Source organism: Lepidochelys olivacea, assembly GCF_965140295.1.
Source record: "Lepidochelys olivacea isolate rLepOli2 genome assembly, chromosome: 6".
Lineage (NCBI taxonomy): Eukaryota > Metazoa > Chordata > Testudines > Cheloniidae > Lepidochelys > Lepidochelys olivacea.
This window is the reverse complement of record NC_140416.1, coordinates 43,475,542-43,498,187: the sequence shown is the minus strand read 5'-3', so window position 1 is coordinate 43,498,187 and position 22,646 is coordinate 43,475,542. Positions and strand designations below refer to the sequence as shown.

Sequence of the window (22,646 nt, the reverse complement as noted above, 5' to 3'; positions counted from 1 at the left end):
CCAATTCTGCTCTGTTGCAACCCCTTTGACGTGGGACTGAGAATTCCTTACCAGTGTAACTCAAAGGAGAGTTTGACCATTGGGAGGGCGTGGGAGGGACTGAGTGGATAATGTGGCCCGTTTGGCCAGATTCTGACCTCTGTAATACTGATGCAAATCCAGAGTGACACCACTGGCCCTGATGGAGTCACTCCAAATTTACACTGATAGCAGAATGTGGCCTGCAGAGTCTGCAAACAATCCTTCTATTAAATAAGTACTGATTATATTGAAGCCTTTCTGACTCAATCAAGGAGTTAACCTTTAAACATTATGCACTGGTATCTGATGCATGACATCAAAAAAGGAAGAGCTTAATGAGCCATTCAACACTTTTGAGGGGAAAAATACAAGCACATGTAAAATGTATTTGAGATCAGGACTAAAGTATTTGAGTCTGAAAGCTGGTTTGAAATAGTGCCATAATGAGGCAGATGGGCACCACTATTTTAATTAATTTCATGCATTTCCATTAATAATTTGATATGTCTTTTTCATTAAAAATGCCAGTTACACTGAGCATCTAAACCTCCACTTCATTGGCAAACTGCACACATAAGTACAAACCCAGTTTTATTCACTTCATCCAAGTATTCTGAACTATCTTTGCTATCTTCACTTTTGTTTAAAATCTCCCGTAAAGAAGCCATCATATAATTTGTGCCTAATTTTATATTTTTACAGTAGAAGATGTATTCTAGTTTCCACATGACAACAGTTATTAGAATTTAGCTGTGCTGTTCAACTTTGTGATTCCCCTATTTGTTCTCTTATAAACTTCTTTATATAACTTGTAGCTATATTCTTCTCTTTCAGCCAAAGGGGAAATAACTGAACCCCTATTTCTGTCTCTCTCTATAGTGTGTGTATGTATATATAGTAAGTAAATTCTTCAAGACAATATCCTCTTATAACAATCTGAGCTGTGCATAGTTTGCTTTTCTTAATTTTTTACTGTCAACCTTTTCATTAAAAACAATTAAATACAAATAAATTAAAGTGATAAGATTGGATAGACAAAATTATAAGGAAGAGAATGAATAGTTTAATAGATAGTAGTTTTAACATTGCATTGCAGTAGTACATTCTCTCACTGCATTTTAGAAATCCAATATATGTATGGCAATATGAGTATTAGTCTTAAATATTTCTGCTACCTAATGGGCAGAGTAAAAACAGAGTTTTTTAAGAGTACCTTTAATGAACTAAATATAAATTACCCCAATTTATTGTAAAGTGCACTATAAAGAGGGAGAAAAATATGTCTTCAGTAAATTGGCAAAACTGCAACCTTTATTATGCTGTTGTATTCTATACATACATATGAGATTTTTTAAGAGTGATCAGTGTTCATGTAGTGTGTACTAGTGATGTTTTATGTCCCTATTAATATCTTATCAACCAGTGTATAGATATGGTGAGTTTAGAATAGTGTAGCCTGGGGTTTTTCCCCACTATTGTAGTAACTAATCTAAATGTAATTTCCTTTCGGGGGACTGTTTATATCATGTTCTTTTTTTGTGTTCACATTACAGGGTCTCAGGTAAATCTTCAGTTAAAATGTGTCTGTAGATGTGATGTTTTCATCCAGTTGAAGAAAACAAAAACTAGACCTTAATGTAACATTTTCAAAATAATTAATTTATTTTGTATGTAGATGTTAAAAAAAAAATCATTTTGCTGAACTTTCTCTTTCGTGGGGCAAATAGTGTTGCCAGTTATTGACACTGCTAGGGATATTCAATTCTCAGGCAGTACACATGAAGCACAATCAAATATTTGTCGTTAAATGAAGTTGGAATAGATTTTGAAGCTTTGGCCCCTAAATCTGTATTATACTTTTTTCAGTTTGGTGTCTTTACTTCTTCCCCTATTATACAGGGCATTAAGATTGTGACCCTTCCACAAGCATCTCTGCCTTAAAACTGCACCAACTTGATTTGGCTTTGCCAGCTGATTCAACAGAGAGCTGCTATTCTAACTTGTTCTTGGTTTTATTTCCCTATGTGAGCAATGTTTGAGGAGCTACCCCTTTCTTGGCATAATGAAATTTCATAAATACATGATGTTAAAATTAGCCCCTTCAAGCCTCTCTGGCTGGGGAAAAAAGAAAACAGTCTCACATTAAATGAATTACCAGCTGTCTTCCCAACAAGTAGGGCGAAGAAGGGAGCCTAAATCAATCAGCGCCATCTATTGGGAATGGTGTGTTTTCACTAGGATGAATAATTCTTGGCCTCTTTTTTTTACCCTTACTGGCTAAAACGTGAGCTTGATTTTTTTTGGAGCCCAACCCAATTTATACTAATTACTGCGGTTGTGATTTTTTTTTTAAAAAAAATATGATCAGTGTTGCCATATTTGTGAGGAAATGGTGAGTTCGCCTGATAGCTGTGAATTCTTTTCACTTGCTGGCTTGTTTTTCAAAAGACACATTTGTTTGAACTGGGATTAACTAACTCTGTAAACTGCAACTGGTAACTTCCAGTGTGTGAGGATATCGCTTACTTCCTGTTTTAAAAGTGTAAAGATAAATCATTTGAAGGGACACTGTTAGGTTAACAATAAAATAAATAAATATAAATAAAACATTGCTAACTGTGTCATTAGTTAGGCTACTAAAAGGGGGAGGATATGAAAAATGTAATTTTTCATGATTTATGTCGTTGTACTGTGTGTGGTGTGTTTTTTTTTTTTGCACTTCACTCAGACTTTGGTCCTGATCCCACTGAAGTCAATGGCACAGAATCAGGCTTTCAGCTGAAACACTGAAAATAGACAAGTTGGTATTTTTGTTTCAAGTCAGTTTCTGGTTTTCATGTGCCACTGTTTGGCTTGCAAAAACTGCAGGGGAAATTTTAAATAAAAAAAGGGAAAAAAAAAGAAAAGAAAAGAAACCCGTTTTCAGTTTAACTAAAAAAGTGGAAATACTTCTGTTATGTTTTTAAAAAAGTTTTAAATTTGTTTACCAAAACTAAAAGTTGAGATTAAATTACCCAGAAGTGTCCCTTTAAATGAAAAGTAATGTTACAGTTGGGGAAAGCACTTTATCATTGTCTAGTAAAGTTTGCACATACGGCATTTTCTAAACATGCAAGTATTTCAGTAACTGATTAAATATCAAAATATTTTAAAGTGAGGGGAAAAAGCCATATTTACATAAAGGTGACCTATTTACATGCAGGTCTATCAGTCTTGTAAGGAAAAAATAATCAAAACTGATGAGGATTGCCTCTATTGCAATTTTTTAAAAATGAGATTGAATTTTTGGACAAGCTGAGATGCACTCTTATATGCATTAAAATGATACTTAATGCAAATCTTTGCCATTTTCAAATTCTTTCGGGTCTTCCTAGTGTTTTTAAAGTGCAAGCAATGTACAAAATCTGTGTTTCAGTTAGACACAGCAGCACATTGTTTCCAAAAGAAGGGTTTAACAAAATGACCTTTAATTGAAAAAGACTTGGAATGTCTTTATACTAATGTTTCATTTGGGTCAAGTTATCCTTTTGTTAGGTTCTGCTCCATTGATTGTATAGATGTGCCTCAGCTCAGAAGATCATCGCATCCCATTTATTGTGGTTTCCTCTTGCCATTTCCAATTCATTTGTTTTATCACTGACCCTTTATTTGAATACACACAGTTATGTGGCTTATCTCTTGCTTGCTGTATTTTAACGGTTGCTTTTTCATGCAGACATTGATTTTTCTCTTATTTTGCATCTTTCTCTATTTTACAATCTCAATTTAAGAAAGACTGTTGTGGACTGTTGTTTTTCAGTTGCAGGCTGCATGGCTTTGGCATGCAATGCTCATGGGTATGAAGTGTTTTAGCTAGGTTTCCTCAAAGCTGCCACTAGGTCTGGTGGGTTTATGAGATGCTTGTTTCTTAGCTTGTAGTTCAACTTCCTGTAAATAATGTACTGTATTTGTGAAATGGCTGGAGCTTAGTATTCCAGGGGACTGACGCCATAGACTCAGAGGGAGAAAACCGTTTATGGTTTCTGCCTTTGTCACTTTCAGGCAGCCTATAACTAAAGAGAGACCGCTTTCTTGATGGGTTTAATTTAAAATGTGAGAGCTGGGCTGGACCTTATGGCTTGCATTATTATGATTTGCCCATCACGTTTTAAATACATCTTCAGGTAACCATTTGCCTTATAGGTGTATTTCATTGTTAGAAATATAATTAATGTTGACTAGAATATGTTATTGTCTGTAACCTATAGTATGTAGTGTACCTTGTGGGGCAGATCCTTAGCTGGGAAAAGTTGTCACAGCTCCATTGCAGTCAATAAGAGTTATGACAGTTTACACCAGATGAGGATCTGCGCCTGTGTCTTTTTGGCACTTTATTGTGGACCTATCACTGAATAGGTTAATTCTTAATTACTTGCGTAATGTCATATACTTACAGGCATTCTATAGGGGTACTGCTGCCTATGGATAAAGATATGTACCCTAATCAGGTTGTTGTATTTTTTCATTAGCTATACATGGAGAAAATATATTATGTTACAAAAGATGCATTATATATATCTTATATCGTGCATATTATATGCTGTACATTATTCATTTAAGAAGTCATTATTCTTGAGGCCCTACCTCAGATTTTGTATTTATGTGTACAAATGCAATTTATTGTATTATATATTTGCCTATTATATTCTGATGTTATAAATTAGAATTTATCCTATAATGTATGGGTTCTAAAAACACTAAATAAATGTCCAGTGTTTAAAAGAAAGAATTGTTAGTGTTATGTCTACTGAAAATAACCCCCTCCACCACAAACATCATTCTTATTTAACACACCGCCTTAAGGTATCTGCAGAATTGATCTGTTTGATTGTTAGAAACCTTGAGCAGCAACTGAAAACAGCTCTCCTGGGAAAGAGAGATATTGCACAGCTGCAGAAACAAATATCAATTAAATGGTTAGATTCTTAACTATTAAAAGACTCTGTAGCTTGTTGAATAATTAATTACTCATATAAGGACGAACTGGATTTGTTTAAATCCTTTTATTGCATCAAATCAATCATGCCAAAGATTTCTGAACCATGAAAAACAGAGGGTGCAAAGAGATTGATACTGAGAGATGGAGAGGAAAAGAGAGAGTAGAGTTTAATTGTAGAAGTGGAAGCTCCATGCTGGCTTTTTACACCATTTGTGTCTTTTGTTTTAAAATGTAAACCTGAGCTTTTCCAGTCCGGCTATTGCAATGTAAAGGTAAAAACATATAGTAATAAAAATACTGTAATGGACTCCCATTTACCAGCACTGTACTATTAAGATTATACCAATCCATTTTCACTAACAGTGGGGGAAAAATGCTTTTGACAAGCCATCCCCAAATACAAAGTTGCAATTAGACATCTAATCACTATACTGTTGCATGAGACTGACACAAACACGCTAATGAAATAAAACCAAAACATACATTTGCATTATGTTAAGGTTGTGAATGCGAGACATGTCAAGTGCCCAATCCTGAGAATTCTTGAGTGCCTGGGAACTTTTCAGCAATTCCCAGGACCAGCTCCCAAAAGATAGAACATACTGTATATGCTTTGTTCTGTCTGTAAACTACACTGTTGTGGGAAAGACAAAATTGGAACTGATGATAAAATAATATAATACTCTATTTATAACATATATTTCATCTCCGAGCTCTGCATTATCATGAAGCATTGCAACCCTCCTGAGACAGGCAAATATCATCTCCATTTTACAGATGGGGAAACTGAGGCACGGAGGTTCTCTTCCCCCCCCCCCCAAAGTGACATGTTATGTGTCAATATTAGACCCAATAATAGAACACCAGTGTTTTGGAAGTAATGACTGCTAGTTTTCTGCCCTCACCATTAGGAACCATTCCCTTCCAGCATTAACTTGTCTGAGTTTAGAGGACATAATGTTCCCTACTTTAGATTTTTGTTTACATGGATTTTTAGGTGAATTTATTTAAGTGATCTTTGAAGCTATGTATATGACAGAAATTATCATAAAATGTCCCCATCCTATATTGAAATTGCAGTGGATGCATACATTTTAATGGGAACCAGTCCAATCTGGTAAGCAGGGGTCCTGTTAAAGTTTCCATGGCCAGAATTTAGACCAAAACCAGCCCTCCCTGATCCTTGGCATCTATCTGCTCCTGAAAACAAGGTTAAAATATAACATAACTGCAAGGTGAATCACCAACAACAAACTAAGAGTGCTGAGTACACATGTCTCTTTCACGCTTGTGAAATTCCTCTGCTTTCTGCCTTGCTGGCTTATGAGAATGAAGATGACTGGCTAGGCCAATGTCACATACACAGGGACACACATGTGCCACCTACATGTATATGCCCATGGATAAAAACAAAGCTGCAAGGTCTAATTTTAGGCCTTACAAGTATCTTGAACATAATCTAACTTTGTATTTAGGCATTTTGAAAACATTTTGCTATATGACAGTATTTTAGTAAACTGTTTATTTACTTGGTAATCTAGATTGCAAGGGCTTTTTCTGATCCATTATGGTCTATTATGTAAATCTTAATGTGGAGTCTCTTAACCTGTTGAACTGAAAATGAAGCTGTTGTGGTCCATCATGTCTGTTAGGCTGCAGGACCTATATGCCAAGAGCTATATTCGCCCTCAACTGGATGCCATGTCATATTTGCTCATCTGATTGTGGTGGTGATGCACTTTTGTGAGTGCAGATTGCAAAGCATATATACCCCCATACTGCTGCAACTAACAGATTTTCCATGATCTCAAGTGATAGAGGGCCTGTGCTCTATCTTCGATGCTGCATGCAAGGAGTTTAGCTGGCAACACTGCCGGCACATTTTTCAGATAACAGTGATTATAATGAACAATTTTAATTTTTTTTTTACACTGATAATTCTTGGCACTTTTAAGCACCTTTCATCCAAGGAACCCAGATTGCCTTAAACCCTCTGAGGTAGTATAAAGGAAACACAAATCTTCTGAAATGCCACAAACTCTGTTGTAGAAAGGACTAGCAGTTAGTTACACACAGTCAGCCCCATCCCATAACAATTTAGTGAAGATGCATCCAGCATCCAGCTGGAACTACAAGGGGAATTATTGGTAAGTAGAATATTAATGTGAACTGAAAACTAGCTAGCCTGCCATAGTTAACAATGTACTCTTGCAAAAAGTACCATCAGATTGTTCATTGCTACAAATGTTCACGATTTAAATTTCTAAGTTTCATCTGAACCCACACTCTTCAGCAACTTACATTGCTCCTTGTAACCAGTCTGGGATGTTGGTCTAGAACTTATTTAGGGAAAAGTAGAGCTGACTGAAGGATGGCAGTCCCATATTGCGGTAACTTGAGGTTTTTAAATTTGTTTTTGTTCTCTTTTAGGGGAAAATTACTTTAAAAATGTTTTTGCAAAAATGGAATTGTCAGTCAGTCTCTTCCGGGGTTGAAACCTGGACTTTTATATTAAGTCCAGGTTTCAATCCCAGAAGAGACTGACTGAATTCCATTTTTGCAAAAACATTTTTATATAATATATATAAAAGTGCATCTGTCTGTCTGTCTCATGGTAGTAGTCTGGGATGCGGAAGACATAGGTTCAATTCCCTGCTCTGCCTGACTCAGAACTGAGTTTTTCACCAGATTACTATGAAGTTCTGACCTACTCAAGAGAGAAGACTTGGTGCCAAACATATAATGTTAGAGGAAGTGTGAGAATGGTCTCTGGGGGATGCCATTTTCTCTAATCCCTATCTCCACTTCATCTATCTTGTTCCTTCACAACTGAACAAATTATGCTTCCATGCTGCTACTTCATGCCCCAGTCTGTTATCTACCAAAGAGATTCTATATATGTAACTGCACAGTTACCCGTGTCCCTAGAATCCACCCTGGTTAGAATCCCACCTATAGAATCATCTGCATCATTTCTTGTAGTACCTATGTATTCCTTGGAGGTTTCCCATCCCAATAATGACCTAGCCCAACATTGGTTAGAACTTTTCTACAACCAACCTGGTGCAATTATAACTAAAGTATGCTTTTAAACTGATTTAGATAAGCCACTGGAAACTCTTGTGTGCATCCTCTTACAGCGTTTATCTGTTTAAGCCTTAACTTAAACTGGCAAGGAATCAATTTAGGATAAAGTGATATGTTAGGTTTAAACTGATTTAAGAAGCTCTGGGATTTACACTGGTTTAACTATATGATGATATAAAGAATAAACCATCTTAAATACACACAGTTAGTTAAACCCAGTGCAATTTTGTGTTTAGATAAACCAGACCTTAGTTTATGAGATCTGCAAAGATCAAAGCTGAAGTCATAATATGGCCCAGGTAATGTAATGCACTAGGGAATGAAACTGACCCATAATCCAAAGGGTAAAAGCTGTTCATAGTTCATGAGTTTACTGGGACACAGTAAAGGTTGGGTTTTTACCTGTTGTATAATTAACACCTTTTGCTGCTGTTGGTAGTAACATGGGATGAGATTATTGCCAGCAAAATAGAACCTTGAAAAAAGTCAGTATTTCTCTAAACCAAACTGTGTATTAGGGATTAAATTACAGAGAAACTTTTGGATAAACCACCATAGATTCCACAGTGTACAGCCCTTGCATAGAGTCAGGAATACCTGTTTTCTGAAGGTATATTCAGTGATCTTATTTCACAAATAACAAATCAACCCTGTTAGACTTTTCACTTACCCTGTTGATCACCAAAATAAGGTACATGAATGCAAATATCCCCTTAAACAAAGCAGCATATATATTTTTCTTGGTGTCCTTGTGACTTAAACAGCTGAACAGAGTTTAAAAATTAAAATTCTGGACAAAACTGTTTCCTATGTCAACACCACTTACACCAAGCTTCCAGCTGAAAAGACACTGCCCATTACATAGAATTTTTTTTTCTGTTTTTACAAAGGAAATAGTGACTTGACTTGTATGCCAACAAAGCTAGAATAATATTTTCTGGGAGGTGGAAGGAGAATTAGTATGGCTTTGTATTCCCCAAGAATAGAAATCACCTTGTTTCTTAGTGTCTGATCCTGTTCCACTTAACTTCAATGGGAGCAAGATCTGATTTCTAAGTTTTCTGTCAGAATATTAAGCCATGCTTTATCAGTGAAACACTATTAGGTAACCTTCATTCATGTGGTGTTATATATTTCTTGATATGAAAACATCCAAATGGGGGAGATGCAGACAAAAATTGTTTGTAGTTAGTTCTACTGTACAGTGTCTTTTTAAACATGCTGTCAAAAGCTTGTCAAAGGGAGGTTATCCCCATTTTAGACTGGAAGACAGAGAGAGCAGCGAAGTGACTTGATTAAGGAGATACAGGAAGCCAGCAGAAGATTCCCAAGCCCCCCTTCTTTCATCACTAAGACATTAGAAATAATGTAGGATCTGTTCATTTATCAGAAATAACATTTTCTGGTGTAAATTATTTGGATCAACAAATGGTAGACAAAGGCAAATTTTTTGTGAATGAGGGACAGTTAGGTGTCATGAATGTAATTTAAAGGGAAAAATGTATAATACCTTAGACTCTGACCCTGTGTGAATGTATTGCTCAAAACCTGCCAATGTTTAAATGGAAGAAAAAGACTTGAAAGGAGGGACACAATAAAAACAGCAGGGTAGGAAGTTTCACCTATGTGGAATTTAATTTTTTAAATTGAACAACATATTCTGTCACCTCTCTTTTATGATTCTGTCTTTCCCATATAAATAATTTACAATAGCAAGACAAACAGCAGATTGGTGAATGGCAGAGACAAATGTGAATCTAAAGGCTCTGGGATTCCTGTCATCAGGAGGGGCAGTTGAGAGAGAGGTGAATGTCAGTGTGTGTGCCTCTTAATTTTGCATGAAATATTTTTGTTTTAATCAGTGTACAAAGCCCAGAATCAGGGTCAATGCTAAAAAACATCTTAAAGAAAATGATTAACATAGGAGTGCAGCAGATGGAGGTTATAACAACCCGTCCTCCCCACACGCTACTTGTGCTTCCCACAACAAGACTTTTCTCAGTGGAAGGCAAATGGGCACCTTTTCTGTCAGTCTTGAGATGTGAGCCATAAGGAAACCTATCTTTCCTTTTCAGTGTGTGTGCGTGGGTGGGGAAGGACGGAGGAGGAGAGTAAACCCATACCCAAGGCTAGATGCTCTGGGAAGTTGCCTGCTGGGTCCTGAGGTTGCATGGAATGCCATTGTGTAAATGGGCTCTGGCACTCCATTTTATACCTTTTCCTTCTGGATACAGTAAGTGAGATTACATGGATGGTTCAAGTTTGAAGATGATTTGCCTTACAAGATCACCCACAGGGACTTCTTTATATGGGGCTCTTTGCAAACTTAGACCAGATGCTGAAAACACAAATACTGAGCTTTTACTACGGCCAATAATCCACTTTATTTCAGCTAGACTACTCATTATTATAAAGTTAAGCACCTGTGTGCTTGTAGGATGAAGCCCCAGACTAAAGAGACAGTCCCAGCTTTCAGCATCTATTCATGACAAAACACTTATGCCCACTATCTATTCATTACACTCCCAAGATTATCCCTCCTCATCACGCCCCCTTGACATAGGGGCGATTGGGGGGGGGGAGGGATACATCTTTAACAATGCAGGGAATGAACAATTGCAGCTGATTTTATTATATATATAAAATATGATCACATCCCCTCTGATTTCTCTAGCATCAAAGTGCTTGGCAGGCGCCTCTAGTGTAGTTTTGGCTTATTGTAGCCACGTGAGCGCCCAGTGCGCTGTGTACGAGGGAGGGCTAGTCCACGGAATAGGGATCAAGGCAGATCTCGGCAAAAAAACCCAAACAAACCCTTTTTGGATACTCGCCCCTGCTCCCGTGTACCGTTCTCCCAGCAATGCCTCTGCCTTTCTGGTTCTCAGCTTCTCCTTCGGGGGCGGGCTGATCCAATTGGCTCTGAGAGGGGGATCCGACCAGCACAGGCGACTCCAGGCTGTCTCTGCTAAAGGCAGGCAAATGAACCTGGGTGGAGGGGGGTCGCCAGGCAGAATGACGCTGACCCGAGATGCCATGGGAGGTGGGGCTTGAGCCGCCCGGCCCCCAAGAAGGGGCTGGGTGAGTTGGGCAGCATCCCTGAGCGAGGCACATGGGCTGTTCCTGGGTAGCTGTACTGGCCGCTGGTGGAGCTGCTGCTCTCTCTCCCAAGCCTGCTAAAACAAGCTCTTCAAGTTTGGGGCTCTGCTCAAAAGAAACGGAAAGCGGGATTCCCCTGCCTCTCCGGGCTCTGCACGGGGCACGCAGCGGGGCCAGCACAGATGGATTTAATTCTAGTCCTTTGGGCTTGCGTGGCCTCTGCGAGAGCAGGTAAGAGGGGGTGACCCGCCGGCCGGAGGAGGCTAGGGGCAGAGCTGCGAAGTGCATCTTTGCAAAGGAGCAGCTCGCGTCGGGGCGGATGATGGTTAGTAAAGGGCTGGGCTGTCTCCCCGCGCAAAGGCGATCGGCACCTGTATCTTGGCCGGTGGGGAGATGCGACCCGCTCTCCTGTGCCTTCGCTGCGCTGTTCATTCTTTAATAGCATCTCAGATAGTCAGTATTGTTATCGCTCACCCTCCAGCTGTGAGCTAGCTACTGCTCTGGGCAGTGTGTGACTAGCGATGTCAGGGTGTGGGTGGGTTTTCATGCCATCGTATCGGGAAAATCAGCCACATGGATGCAATTAGCTGCACCTGGGAAGGGAAAGTGGAGTACTCTTCTGTGCGGCGTACCTTGCTGTACCAGGGCCACCAGCAACACCCGAGCCCACGGGGCAGCTCCTCAAAGTCCTGGGAAGGGTTGGGTTGCATGCTGCGGCGACTGGTGTAGAGAACTCGGAAACTTTCCTTTGGAAATAGCTCGTTTCGGGTCAGGCCAGTCCAGCTCCACCCTCACCCAGCCTGGTCTGAAAGCAGGCTTATTTCCGCACCGGCTGCATGTTCAGGGTGACGGCAGGCTGTACTATTATCGTTATGTTGCTGCTGCTGGAAACGTGCCTCCGAGGCCGTGCCTGAAATAAACATGTGGACGCAGTGATATCTGTGTTCAGATTTCCCCCACTTAAAACCGTTCCCATGTGTTTGAGTTTAGTGAGATCCTTTCGGACAGGGCATGCACCTGCTGAGGATTTCCCCCGCTATAGGCTGCTTTCAGCAGCCGACTTCTTTATCCCAGGGAAAAATCATTTTGCTTAGATTTCACTCTGGGGTTAGGCTGAGGGTTTTCTGTGGGGTCTGTCACTGGGGGATTTCAGCCTCGCTTATTTGCTTTGCACAGGAGTGGTTCTCCTGGCTTTACAGCGGAAATGGCACCTCGGCGAATATTAAGGTGGGGATAGGAACCGCTGGCAATCTTGCAATCAGAGGTGAAACTGGCATATTAAAACTGCTCTCATAAAACCACAGTCAATCGTGTACAAATATCAAGCTACCAGGACTTTATACAATTGCAACTGGCGAGTAGATCAATTCCCCCCCCCCCCTTATTTGTGTGGGCTTCTCATTCAGGAAAAAATCCTCCCTTATTGACTTTTTAATATTCCCTGTGGGGATCGTTCCTTATTTCGCCAGTCTCCTCCAGGTTAGCCCTTGCTTCCTCTGTTCGCTGTAGCAGTATTTAAGAACCGTTCTCTCAGGAAAGCTTATGTGAGGCAAGATTCAATAATGAAAAGTTTCAGGAGTCTGCCTCTCTCGCTCCCTGCTGTTTGTTCACGGAGGGGAAGGATTTGAAGTAAGGACAGGTGAAGGCTTAGGAAAGCAGATTTTTGAAAAGGGAAAATATCAAGTCTCTCAGGGTTTCTGTGGCTCAGGCAGAGCACTACTGCAGGCAGAGTTTTGTGGTGTGGTCTCTCCTTTAATAATGTTGGGAGCATCTTTTACAATGTTGGCATTAAACAGTAATTTGTCAGAGTATTCTAAGACGCAGATCCATAGCACAGACTGACTAAAAAGCTTCCTTATAAATATAAAGCTTCCTTTCTCCTGTATGAATATAAAAAATACATTTTTATTTTGACAAGTGCAGGCTGTTTTAGAAAGGGACTTTATGTAAAGTCTCCTGATCATTTTGAAAGCAGGCATAACACATCACACATGAGCTTATATGTTGATATCTTTCATCTGCAAGTGTTGCTATATTGACTGTAATGGGAGCCATTTTAATTAAAATGTGTGTTTTAGTAGGCACAATTCTCCTTTGTAATATAGCCTCCATGTGCGTTTAGGAATGTTTAAAGATCTGGCAAATCCATAGGAACAGTCAGGCTGAGAATTCCAAATCTCTAATAGAAAGAATGACTAGAAATAATATAACAGAAGCATGACTTTCTTGTGGAGTCTTTGTTCCCTTTACTCTTGTGTAATGTACTATTCTAAATAGGTTCTGATTTAGAGTACATTAGGGGGATGTTTTCTTGAAGATGTGCAAATGATATTTTCAAGGAAATTACTTAGTAAAATTACTGTATATTTTCCAGTGAAATCAATGTGTAAAATGGCAACTAGCATCATAAAGTATTACAGTATCATCCCATTATCTAAGATCACTAGAATTTGAAAGGTGTGTCTAGGGAGAAAATATCTTCTGTTTTTACAGCTAATATAAGACCAGTATTGCATGTTAATGGTAGTAAAGACTAATCTGAGATTAATTTATTTGGAATTGTGAAGCCATTTGGAAAGTTCTATGTGCAACAATTGCCATCCTGCTGTAAACAGTCAAAGGTAAAATACATGCTATAGAGTTCACTTCCTGCTACCACTCAAATAGCAAATATTTGTATGAGACTGACTAGATAAAGTTCCCTCCCCAGTGCAGCCTAGATGTGTACATATGTAAAGAATAAATAAATGTATAATCTCTTTATTTTGTGTTTGTACAGTGCCTAGCACAATGGGGTCCTGCTCCATGATTAAGGCTCCTAGGTGGTCCTAGAATTAACAATTTATATCACATAATTTATGCTTTCTGTGTACCTATCCATTTAACTATAGAGAGTTTCCCATGGTTCCTGGACTGAACTTTCCAAATTGGTGATAAAGGAACAAGTAGACAATGCAAATTGTCAGAGCTGTTAGATTGATTTAATTTCTTTCAGGGATTTCTTGGTGACATCATTCATAGTTATATTGCAGCCGTGTTAGTCTGTATCCGCAAAAAGAAAAGGAGGATTTGTGGCACCTTAGAGATTAACAAATTTATTTGAGCATAAGCTTTCGTGACCTACAGCTCACTTCATCGGATCTGATTAAGTGAGCTGTAGCTCACGAAAGCTTTTGCTCAAATAAATTCACAGTTATGTGGTTCATTCCTGTAACATACTATATATAGTACCTTTTAACTTTTCATTAATAAGGGCTGAGTTTTTTCTGTCCTAACTCAGACAAAACTCTCAATAAGTGACTTAAGGATTTGGCCCACTGACTTCAATAGGAGTTGAGGGCAGTGAGTACCATGTGGGATCCTATCCATAGTTTGAACAACTTTAAAAGAAATAATAAAAGGGCTAATAGTTCTCATTTAAAGGAGGAAATGGGATTTTCCAACTTTTTGTTCTACTTAAAAGACAACATAAAATGCTGGATGCTAATAGAGATGCATGTGATTTTCTTTGTATGAGTCTTTTACTTAAGATCTCTAAAAAAGAGAGTGGGAGACTCCAGGGGGAACAGCCCTGCTTATAAAATAGAAGCTGCTTGTTTGTTGTTTAATTATTAAATAACCAGGGTTTTGAGTGTCTGCGTGCAGTCTCAAGAGCCAGCTTAAGAAAATGACTAGGTATTTAAAACAATGTATGGGCTTGCTAAAGAACTGCTATGATATTGTAAGAGTTTCCTCTTTGGAAAGCTTGTGATAGTTGGAAGGAGGCACAGTATAGCTGGTGGGACTCTCAGCTTGCGTGAATGGAAGTTAATGGAGCCACATTGATTTATACCAGCTGGCACCTGCTGCTGAGTTTGGAATCAGTAGCTTTTAAATAAAAAATAGTGAGGCTATTATGCTTAATGTGGTTGGTCATCTGTTTTTGCTGTGTTAGGGCCCAGTTCTGCTCCCATTGAAGTCAGTAGTAAAACTTCCATTGACTTTAATGGGTTCAAAGTTAGAGCTTATTGGGCATTGCTTAGTGGTCCATTGTTCCAGTTTAAGACATTTTTGGACTGATCCAGCATCCTATGATAGCACTATAACATCTCTCATTGATTTGAATGGGCTTTGGATTTGGGCCCTTAGTATTTGTAACCACATATTCCAATCTCAGCTGGGTCAGCTCAGACCTTCTTCCTAAGTGGATCATTTTAGTATCCTAGAGTTCGTGTGCTTTTCTTTTGGATGAGACCTTAAAGAAACAAAATCCTATCTGTTTTGTGTGGACGGTAAACCTCCTCAGATGCTTTTTTGCTTTGATGTCCTTAGCCAAAATTTGTCCTTCCCTGACTGTTGGGTTTTTTTTTTTTTTGTGAGCTGCTGACCTCTACCTAGAGATGGATGCATTTCAGCTGTATGCTGGGAGCCAGTGTAGGATGCTTTGAGATGAAATGCACTATGTAATATAAGCTTTATCATTACCATTTATTATCCTTATCTCTCTCAATTTTGGCCAAAGAGAGGTAGTTTTAAAAAACAGAAGTTTCTAGTAGTGGGTTTAGCCATACAGAGGTAAACTTGTTCAGGATGATTTGCATGTAGAAGAGTTCGTTCAGTGTTAGGAGTGTTAGCTGTGTAGATCTTGGGAAAATAGTGCCCACGGTCTTTAGTGAACTCTATCACAGGTCTGAAGGAGATGTCAAAGTCTCTTTAGTATTCAAACATTGTAGTTTCTGAGCGTCTGGTACAGATTAAGCCAAAGAGAACCTTACAGCCCAGTGTTATTGCAGAATGTCTTGGAAGTTTGTATCTCCTGGTTTATATTGTAAGATCAGTTTATTCAGGTTCATTCCAGTTGTCTTAATTTTCTACAGAACTGTTTAGTCTTCTATTAATATGAGATCATTAGGGCAGCACACTCTAAATAAACTTAATTTCGCAAGCCAGAAGTGCTTTTATGAAGTCATATCTTCCTGTCAATTGCAAGGTGCACAGCACTCTCAATTGCCACTGTTGGAGTGAGGTTAAAAGAGACCACTTTCAAGTTTCCTTTTCAAGAGCTTTTATTGTTCTCCATGCATTTTGTGAAATGCTGTCTTCTACATTTAGCACAAAATATCATCCCAAGGTATTTTAATATTTGAGTAAAGGAAAAGGAGAAAAAAGTGTTTTGTGGCATAATTGATTTATAAGTAGAATTTCTGATTTATTCTTGTTCATTATATACCCTGACAGTTTTTTTTTTTAGAGAGTCTATTAAAAACTCAAACCAGGTTACTTGCTGCCTTACAGCTCAAAGAGAGAGAATGAATTTTAAACAAAAAACTGGAGATCACTTAGTGGAAAGCCATCTGGCTATACACTACAGTGAAATCTTGGCGTCTTTGAAGTCAACGTCATGGATTTCAGTGGAGTTAGGATTTTATTCTAGGAGCCTACTCCTGCTCCTAGAATGAAGTTAGTAGCAAGACTTGTTAAGAGCAGGATTGGATTCTACAATAGGTTCTTGCTGTATATGCCAGGCACAGATCTCATACTATCTCCACTACCATGCTGATGGGTGGACCCTTGTAAGAACAAACCATGCTGGTTTCTTGACATATCTTGTTCCCTACTGGATAAAGGTTGCACATTGAACCACCTAAAGTGATCTGTGAACAAGCAGCTGTCCTGAGCCTCTGGGCCTAAATTTGTGCAGCAATTTTGTTACCACTTGGGCATGAATACCCACTGTCATCTGTAGTGACAGTATGGAAATCATGTATCACCCATTTCCATCAGGATGCTAAAGAATACCCTATTATCAGCAGTTCATGGGGGGCATGGTGTCCAGTTTGGAAGCTATCCTATATCTAACTTACAGTGAATGATGGAAGTAAGTACTGTAACCTAATCTATTAAAATTAAAGAGTAGCTGCAGCTTGCCATGGAATGCTAGCATGCTTCAGTTGATCATGAAAAGAGTATTTAGACTTCAATAAGTCCTTGGTACTAGTATAGGTAGGTGAATATGAGTATTGCTGGTCTGAGTGATTACTCATTTCCTCTGCCTGCTGTTTTCTGTCTTCATTTTGTTGCTTTTTATTATAGTTGGATAAGTTTTTTGTTTAATTGTGATAGTTCTTCTGCCATGTCATACTAATGTGTTAAATGTAGTGTCTTTATTGTGTTCTAAAATTTGTGAAGATAAAGGTACTAGCTTAATGGTAGTCAATGGAGAAGAACATCTTTTCTTTACATCTGGGGGGTTACTGTCTCTTAAGGGATTACTGTACATAGTATCAGCACATACCCCATACTGTACTAGAAGTTCTTTGTTGTTATTTTAATGCTTTTGATTTAAAATAAAAATTGATTGAACGTTCATTGTTTTTAAACAGTTGTCGGATTTGGAATGGATCCCAATTTACAAATTGATATTATCACAGAACTGGATCTTGTGAATACAACTATTGGAGTTACGCAAGTGTCAGGACTACATGCTAGCAAAGCATTTCTATTCCAAGGTAAATCAAACATCTTAATTTACCTAAGACAGCCTCTGTCTCCATGATTTTCTGTATACAGTGCTTGCATTTTATTATGGGTTCTGTTGTTCCTAAGATACTCTGTTGTTCTACTGAAATATGTTAATGGTGTTTTTACAGGGATGAAGTCAGGTCATTTAGGCCCAAAATTTCAATGGAAACATTTTTTGGGTGTATTTAAACATTCCTCTGTTTAATTTCCAGTTGAATACTCCCACCGAGTTCTCTTGCATGGGCCCAGTTTCATGCATGGATAAGAGGACAGTATTAAAGCCGTTTGTAGTGCATTGATGCACACTGATAGTAATACACCAGTCTCTGGTCAATTTCAATGGAATTGCATGCATAAGAAAGGCAAGCAATATTTATCTTCACTCTCTGAGCAGAGTGACAAGCACAAAGTAAATGAATTGATGGTAAAAATAAGACTTTGATTTCTGAAGTAATTTAAGTTTCAGTATTGTAAGATGCAACTGGTGAAGTGATTTAGAAGTGGGATTTTAAGTGATCAGTGGCTGAAGTCCTGGCTACTGTGAAGTCAATGTGGGTTTTGCTATTGACCTCAGTGGGGCTAGGATTTCAGCCATTGTTGCTTGAAGCCCTAAACAGCAGAAGAAATAAGTTGCTACAGTATGTTTAAATGAGCAAGTAATAATATGAACAGAGATGTTTTTTCACCCAGCTTAGTATAACTTTTCTGTAACTTGCTTAATACTTACTTGAAAGACTGTCTTCAATGGCTCTTGTTTTTGTTTTTGTTTCAGTAACAATTTAGAGGGACAAAGGGCCTGATTCTGATCTCACACTGTTTTTATTTCATGAACTTTAGTAGTTATATGTGATTTATGTTAGTGTACATGATACAAGAATCAGACCTATAACTTAGCATATTCTTTACCTAGCTGGTAAATATGTACAATATGAACAATATGAAGAGAGGGAACAGGTGCTATAGCAGAGAGATTATTGATGATCATATTTGAGAAATTATGCAGGGTTCACCCTCCTTTCAGGACTCTAAGTCAAATTGTGTTTGGTAATTCCTAGGTGCTGGAATTATTATCAGCAACGTCTAGAATATAGACATCAAGTTAAACGTTAAAAATCTGAAATGTTTTGCTTTGGATACTCTTCCTAAAATGTCAGTTTTATGTTTTGTGCTGGAGCACTCCATAAGTAGTTGAGGCAAACAGTGTTAAAAGTGCAGTCATTCCTCAGCAGACTGCAATGTCCTAATTGGCTTAAACTATTTTAAAATTTCTCATGGTGTTTTTTGTGGAGTTAATTGAGAACACATTGACAAACTGCCACCATAGATTTTCACAGTCTGAGAGTGGCAAATGACTAAACTAAAAAGATCTGCATGTGCAACCCAGGGCTTGTTGCAACAGTTGATATTAAAAGTACATTTTAAGGGATAATGATCGTGATCTTATATTTCTTTAGCTCCTTTTGTCCTGGAAGAACCCCAAAACACTTTATGAACTTTACAAACTAACATAAAAACTAAACATGTTCTGAAGTTCATCCACCCACTGAAATGCAGCCACCTCTGGAGTAAAATGTTCCTAGAAACTCTAAACAAAAATTCAGAACAGCAAGTGAAGAATAAAATTCAGGGTCTTAAACTTTATATAATAAGTTCTTTATAACTGAGATTCTCCCCAAGAACAAAATTCTGCCCATAGGTGCATGTAGATAACCCCCAGTGCTTGAGCAATTGCCTCTTGCATTTCCCCCTCCCTCCCCGCCCCGCTCAGCAGGTTGGCTAGGATAGAATTGCTCTAGGTATATAGTTTCAGTCAGGATGGGGTCTGGGACAGGATTCTTGACCCAAGGGTCCTTGGTTGTGTACTCGTTCCTGGAGAAGGTCTGAAGGAGACCCTTTCCAGCTGCCTTTAGGCTAGGATGCAAATCCTAGATTATTCCTACCTTGTTTTTTGGACTTTTCCCTGGTTATTTATTATTTGTTAAAAGCCAACAGTGTGGTTGGGGCTTTGTAAGATGCAGAAGTCAAATAAATGTTCCCTTTCATTGAGTGAAGTAGCTGACCTTAGGACAGTGGTTTTCAACCTTTTTTAATTTGTGGACCCCTTAACATTTTTGAATGGAGGTGTGGACCCTTCTGGAAATCTTAGAGACCACAGGTTGAAAATCGCCACCTTAGCACTATGATTTGACCTTGTGCCAGATTGTTTGGCTCAGGATAAATCTGTTTGTATCTGGTGGTTTCTTTCGTACAATGTATACGTTTTTGTATTGGTTTTACTATTTGGCACTTGTATATTTATTATTAGCTGGGCTTCCACTGTATTGAGTAAATAATAATAATACTTTTCCCAGTTGAAACTTCAAGGAGAATTTAGGAAGGCAGAACATAGATTACCAGAGTTGGAAATTGGCGACACTAGATTGGAGCACTGAAAGATTGAAGTCTTGATATCTCTGTGCTTATTTTATTTAACTTTTTCAATAGTTTTTCAGCATTATGGATTTACATTACAGTGCTCCGCAAACGAATGCCTTATAATAATGACTGGAAAATAGCATCCAGATTTTTTAAAATTGCAGTGTTCTGTTGGAGCATGTCACTAATGACTGCAATTTGTCTCTCCTCTTCTGTGTCCTCCAAGATGTCATCCTGTCTTTCAGCTGAGCTTTGCTTTGGTCATTTATTGGTGCACTTCACTCTGTAATGCCTGCTTTTCTTTGTTTGCCTCCTAGCTGCACATTGCTCCAATACCTGGCTTCTTTCTCTGAGTCTTCAAAGTGAGGGAGCACCTGCTCTCTACCTAACATGACTGCTTCTGTCTGCATAACTGGAAAGGGGTCTGAGACAGATTCACTGGATGGTTGGATCATTGTATCAAGACAACTGAGCACTCTCCATTATTTATATAAATTTTATCTGTGTGCCCAGTTTAGGATGGGTAGGGAGGAATTCTGAGAGTCAGATCTCTGTACTGCAGTTTAAACGATGGCTTTATTTTTTGTTTTCTGGATTTCAAAGCCCCATTATATAGTCGTTTATGAAATTCAGCTGCATTAAAATCCCAAAATGGAAAATGAAGGGGAAGGATTGAGAAATTGTTACTTTAAATATAGGTTTAGCCTGTGTCATGTGATGAGACTGCAACATGGTGTCTATGCATAGTACTAATAGGTGGCAGCAGAGCACCAGTTCTAAACTTTCTTGGGCCAAATTCTGCTTTTATTTACACCAGAGTAAATTCAGAATAAGTCCACTGACTTCATTTGCATATTAGTCACATTGATATCAACCCAGAGTAATTTTAAGAAGTCAGTGGAGTATTCTTACTTTACGCCCGTGCACCTGAGAGTAGGATATAGCCCTGGAGTTTGGATTTCAATTTACTACAGACAGAGAGACATATTGAGTCCTGGAGTGTGATAAGCAGCATGCGCTACAGTGAGGAACTGAAGTGGGAGTCAGAAGACATGGGTTCTAGCATCTATTACCATAACCTCATTTTATGCCATCTGGCAAGTTAATTAGTCTGTGGTCCAGCAAAGCGCATAAGCATGTGAGTAGTCCCATTGAATGCTGGCTGCAATGCAGCATTATGGCTTTTTTTTTTCTGTGTGGGAGTGCTAGGTCTCCCTCACTCCTTCCCCATGCAGTACACCACCAGTGAGGGAACCATAACTTGGCCCTTTTGTATTCTAGCCAGTGTTAGCACCACTTTTATTTAAGGTTGTCCAATGCATCCCATTATGAGGTGTTTTCAGTGGCTTATAACTTCACTAAACCTGAAATGTACTATGTTGAGTGTCTGCCTCAGGCTGAAGTTCTGCGACAGTGACAGCCGAAACAGTTAAGCTGTCTCTGAGAAGGAGGCTAGGGAAAAATACATTGTTTGAAATGTTAAAAAAATATCTGTTTAAAAAAATGTATTTGGAAAGCTCTAGTGCTCCCATGTTTTGGAGCTGGAACTTGACATTTGCCAGGGGCGTGGCCTATGTGTCAGGGATGTGCTGTTTGCCATCCTTGTAAAAATCCACCCAAATTTGTCCAAGTTTCAAGCCTTTGAAAAATCAGTTTGCACAGGCTCAGTAGAGACTTAGATGTAGCAGCTAAAATCTCTGAAGATTCCATCCTCACTGAGCATGCTTGGGTCTCTTGTGCTGACCAGATTGTGTATGTGCAAGCCCCACAAGTTAACTGAGCATCCTCCGTCTCCTGAAAACTCCTCTAAGTGTGACCTGACTGCTCATTTGCTATCCTCACAGAGTAACTGAGCAGGCACCAGTCCAAGGCTACAGGAGTGAAGGTGGACTTTCCCTAGAACAGCTGCTCTGAGATGAGGCCAGGCACTTGGACTGAGAGTCGGGAGGCTCTCTCTCCTGTGTTCTGAATGACGCCCTGGCAGGGCGGAGGAGGAGATGACTGCTTGACTCAAATACAGAGGGGGCAAGAGCTGGACCTGGGGGCTGGCAGGGGAAGGCTGGGGAGTAGATGCGCACAAAAAGCCTGGGTGGGGAACCATAACTGGAGGCTAGCAGGGGCAGAGAGGGAAATGGGGGCTGGAAGCTGAGTGTGGAAGCTGGGACTGACTGGTCAAGGAGACTGAGGACATGTAGTCTGGGAATGGCTGGGCAAGGGTAGTGGGACTGGGATCAGAATCCTGAGACTTGGAGACTGAATGAGTAGGTGAAGAAAATGGGACTGTAATGAGGAAGAGATTGAAATGGGACAGGGATAGGTTGGAGGGGATGAGGCAGAAGGAGTCAAGTTCGGGATAATGGGCAGAAGAGTCTATGCCCACTACAGTATGTTTCCCTCCAGAGCCTGGAATGGAACGAAAGATCCTTGAGTCTAGGGCAATACCTTTGATGTCAGCAGATATCTGAGACCCATTCTCCTCTTCTGCTGATCCTCATAGAGGATGACATGCTGCTACCAGTTACTCCATTAGCTAACGTGTCAGAGGTCT

General features: G+C 39.2%; 1 protein-coding gene across 3 annotated transcripts in view; it reads left to right on the top strand.

The window, feature by feature from the left end:
* The first annotated feature begins 11,108 nt into the window (after positions 1 to 11,108).
* The window catches only part of NELL1 (neural EGFL like 1), a 440,683-nt gene continuing 429,145 nt past the window's right edge, over positions 11,109 to 22,646 (top strand). For 2 of the 3 annotated variants that reach the window (XM_084632341.1, XM_084632342.1), the window contains exons 1-2: positions 11,109 to 11,413; positions 17,545 to 17,670. In XM_084632341.1, the coding sequence (XP_084488467.1) occupies positions 11,365 to 11,413; positions 17,545 to 17,670 (175 nt within the window). In that variant the 5' untranslated portion in view covers positions 11,109 to 11,364. The remainder of the gene's footprint in view (positions 11,414 to 17,544; positions 17,671 to 22,646) is intronic. The other variant, XM_084632340.1, reaches the window with a different exon arrangement.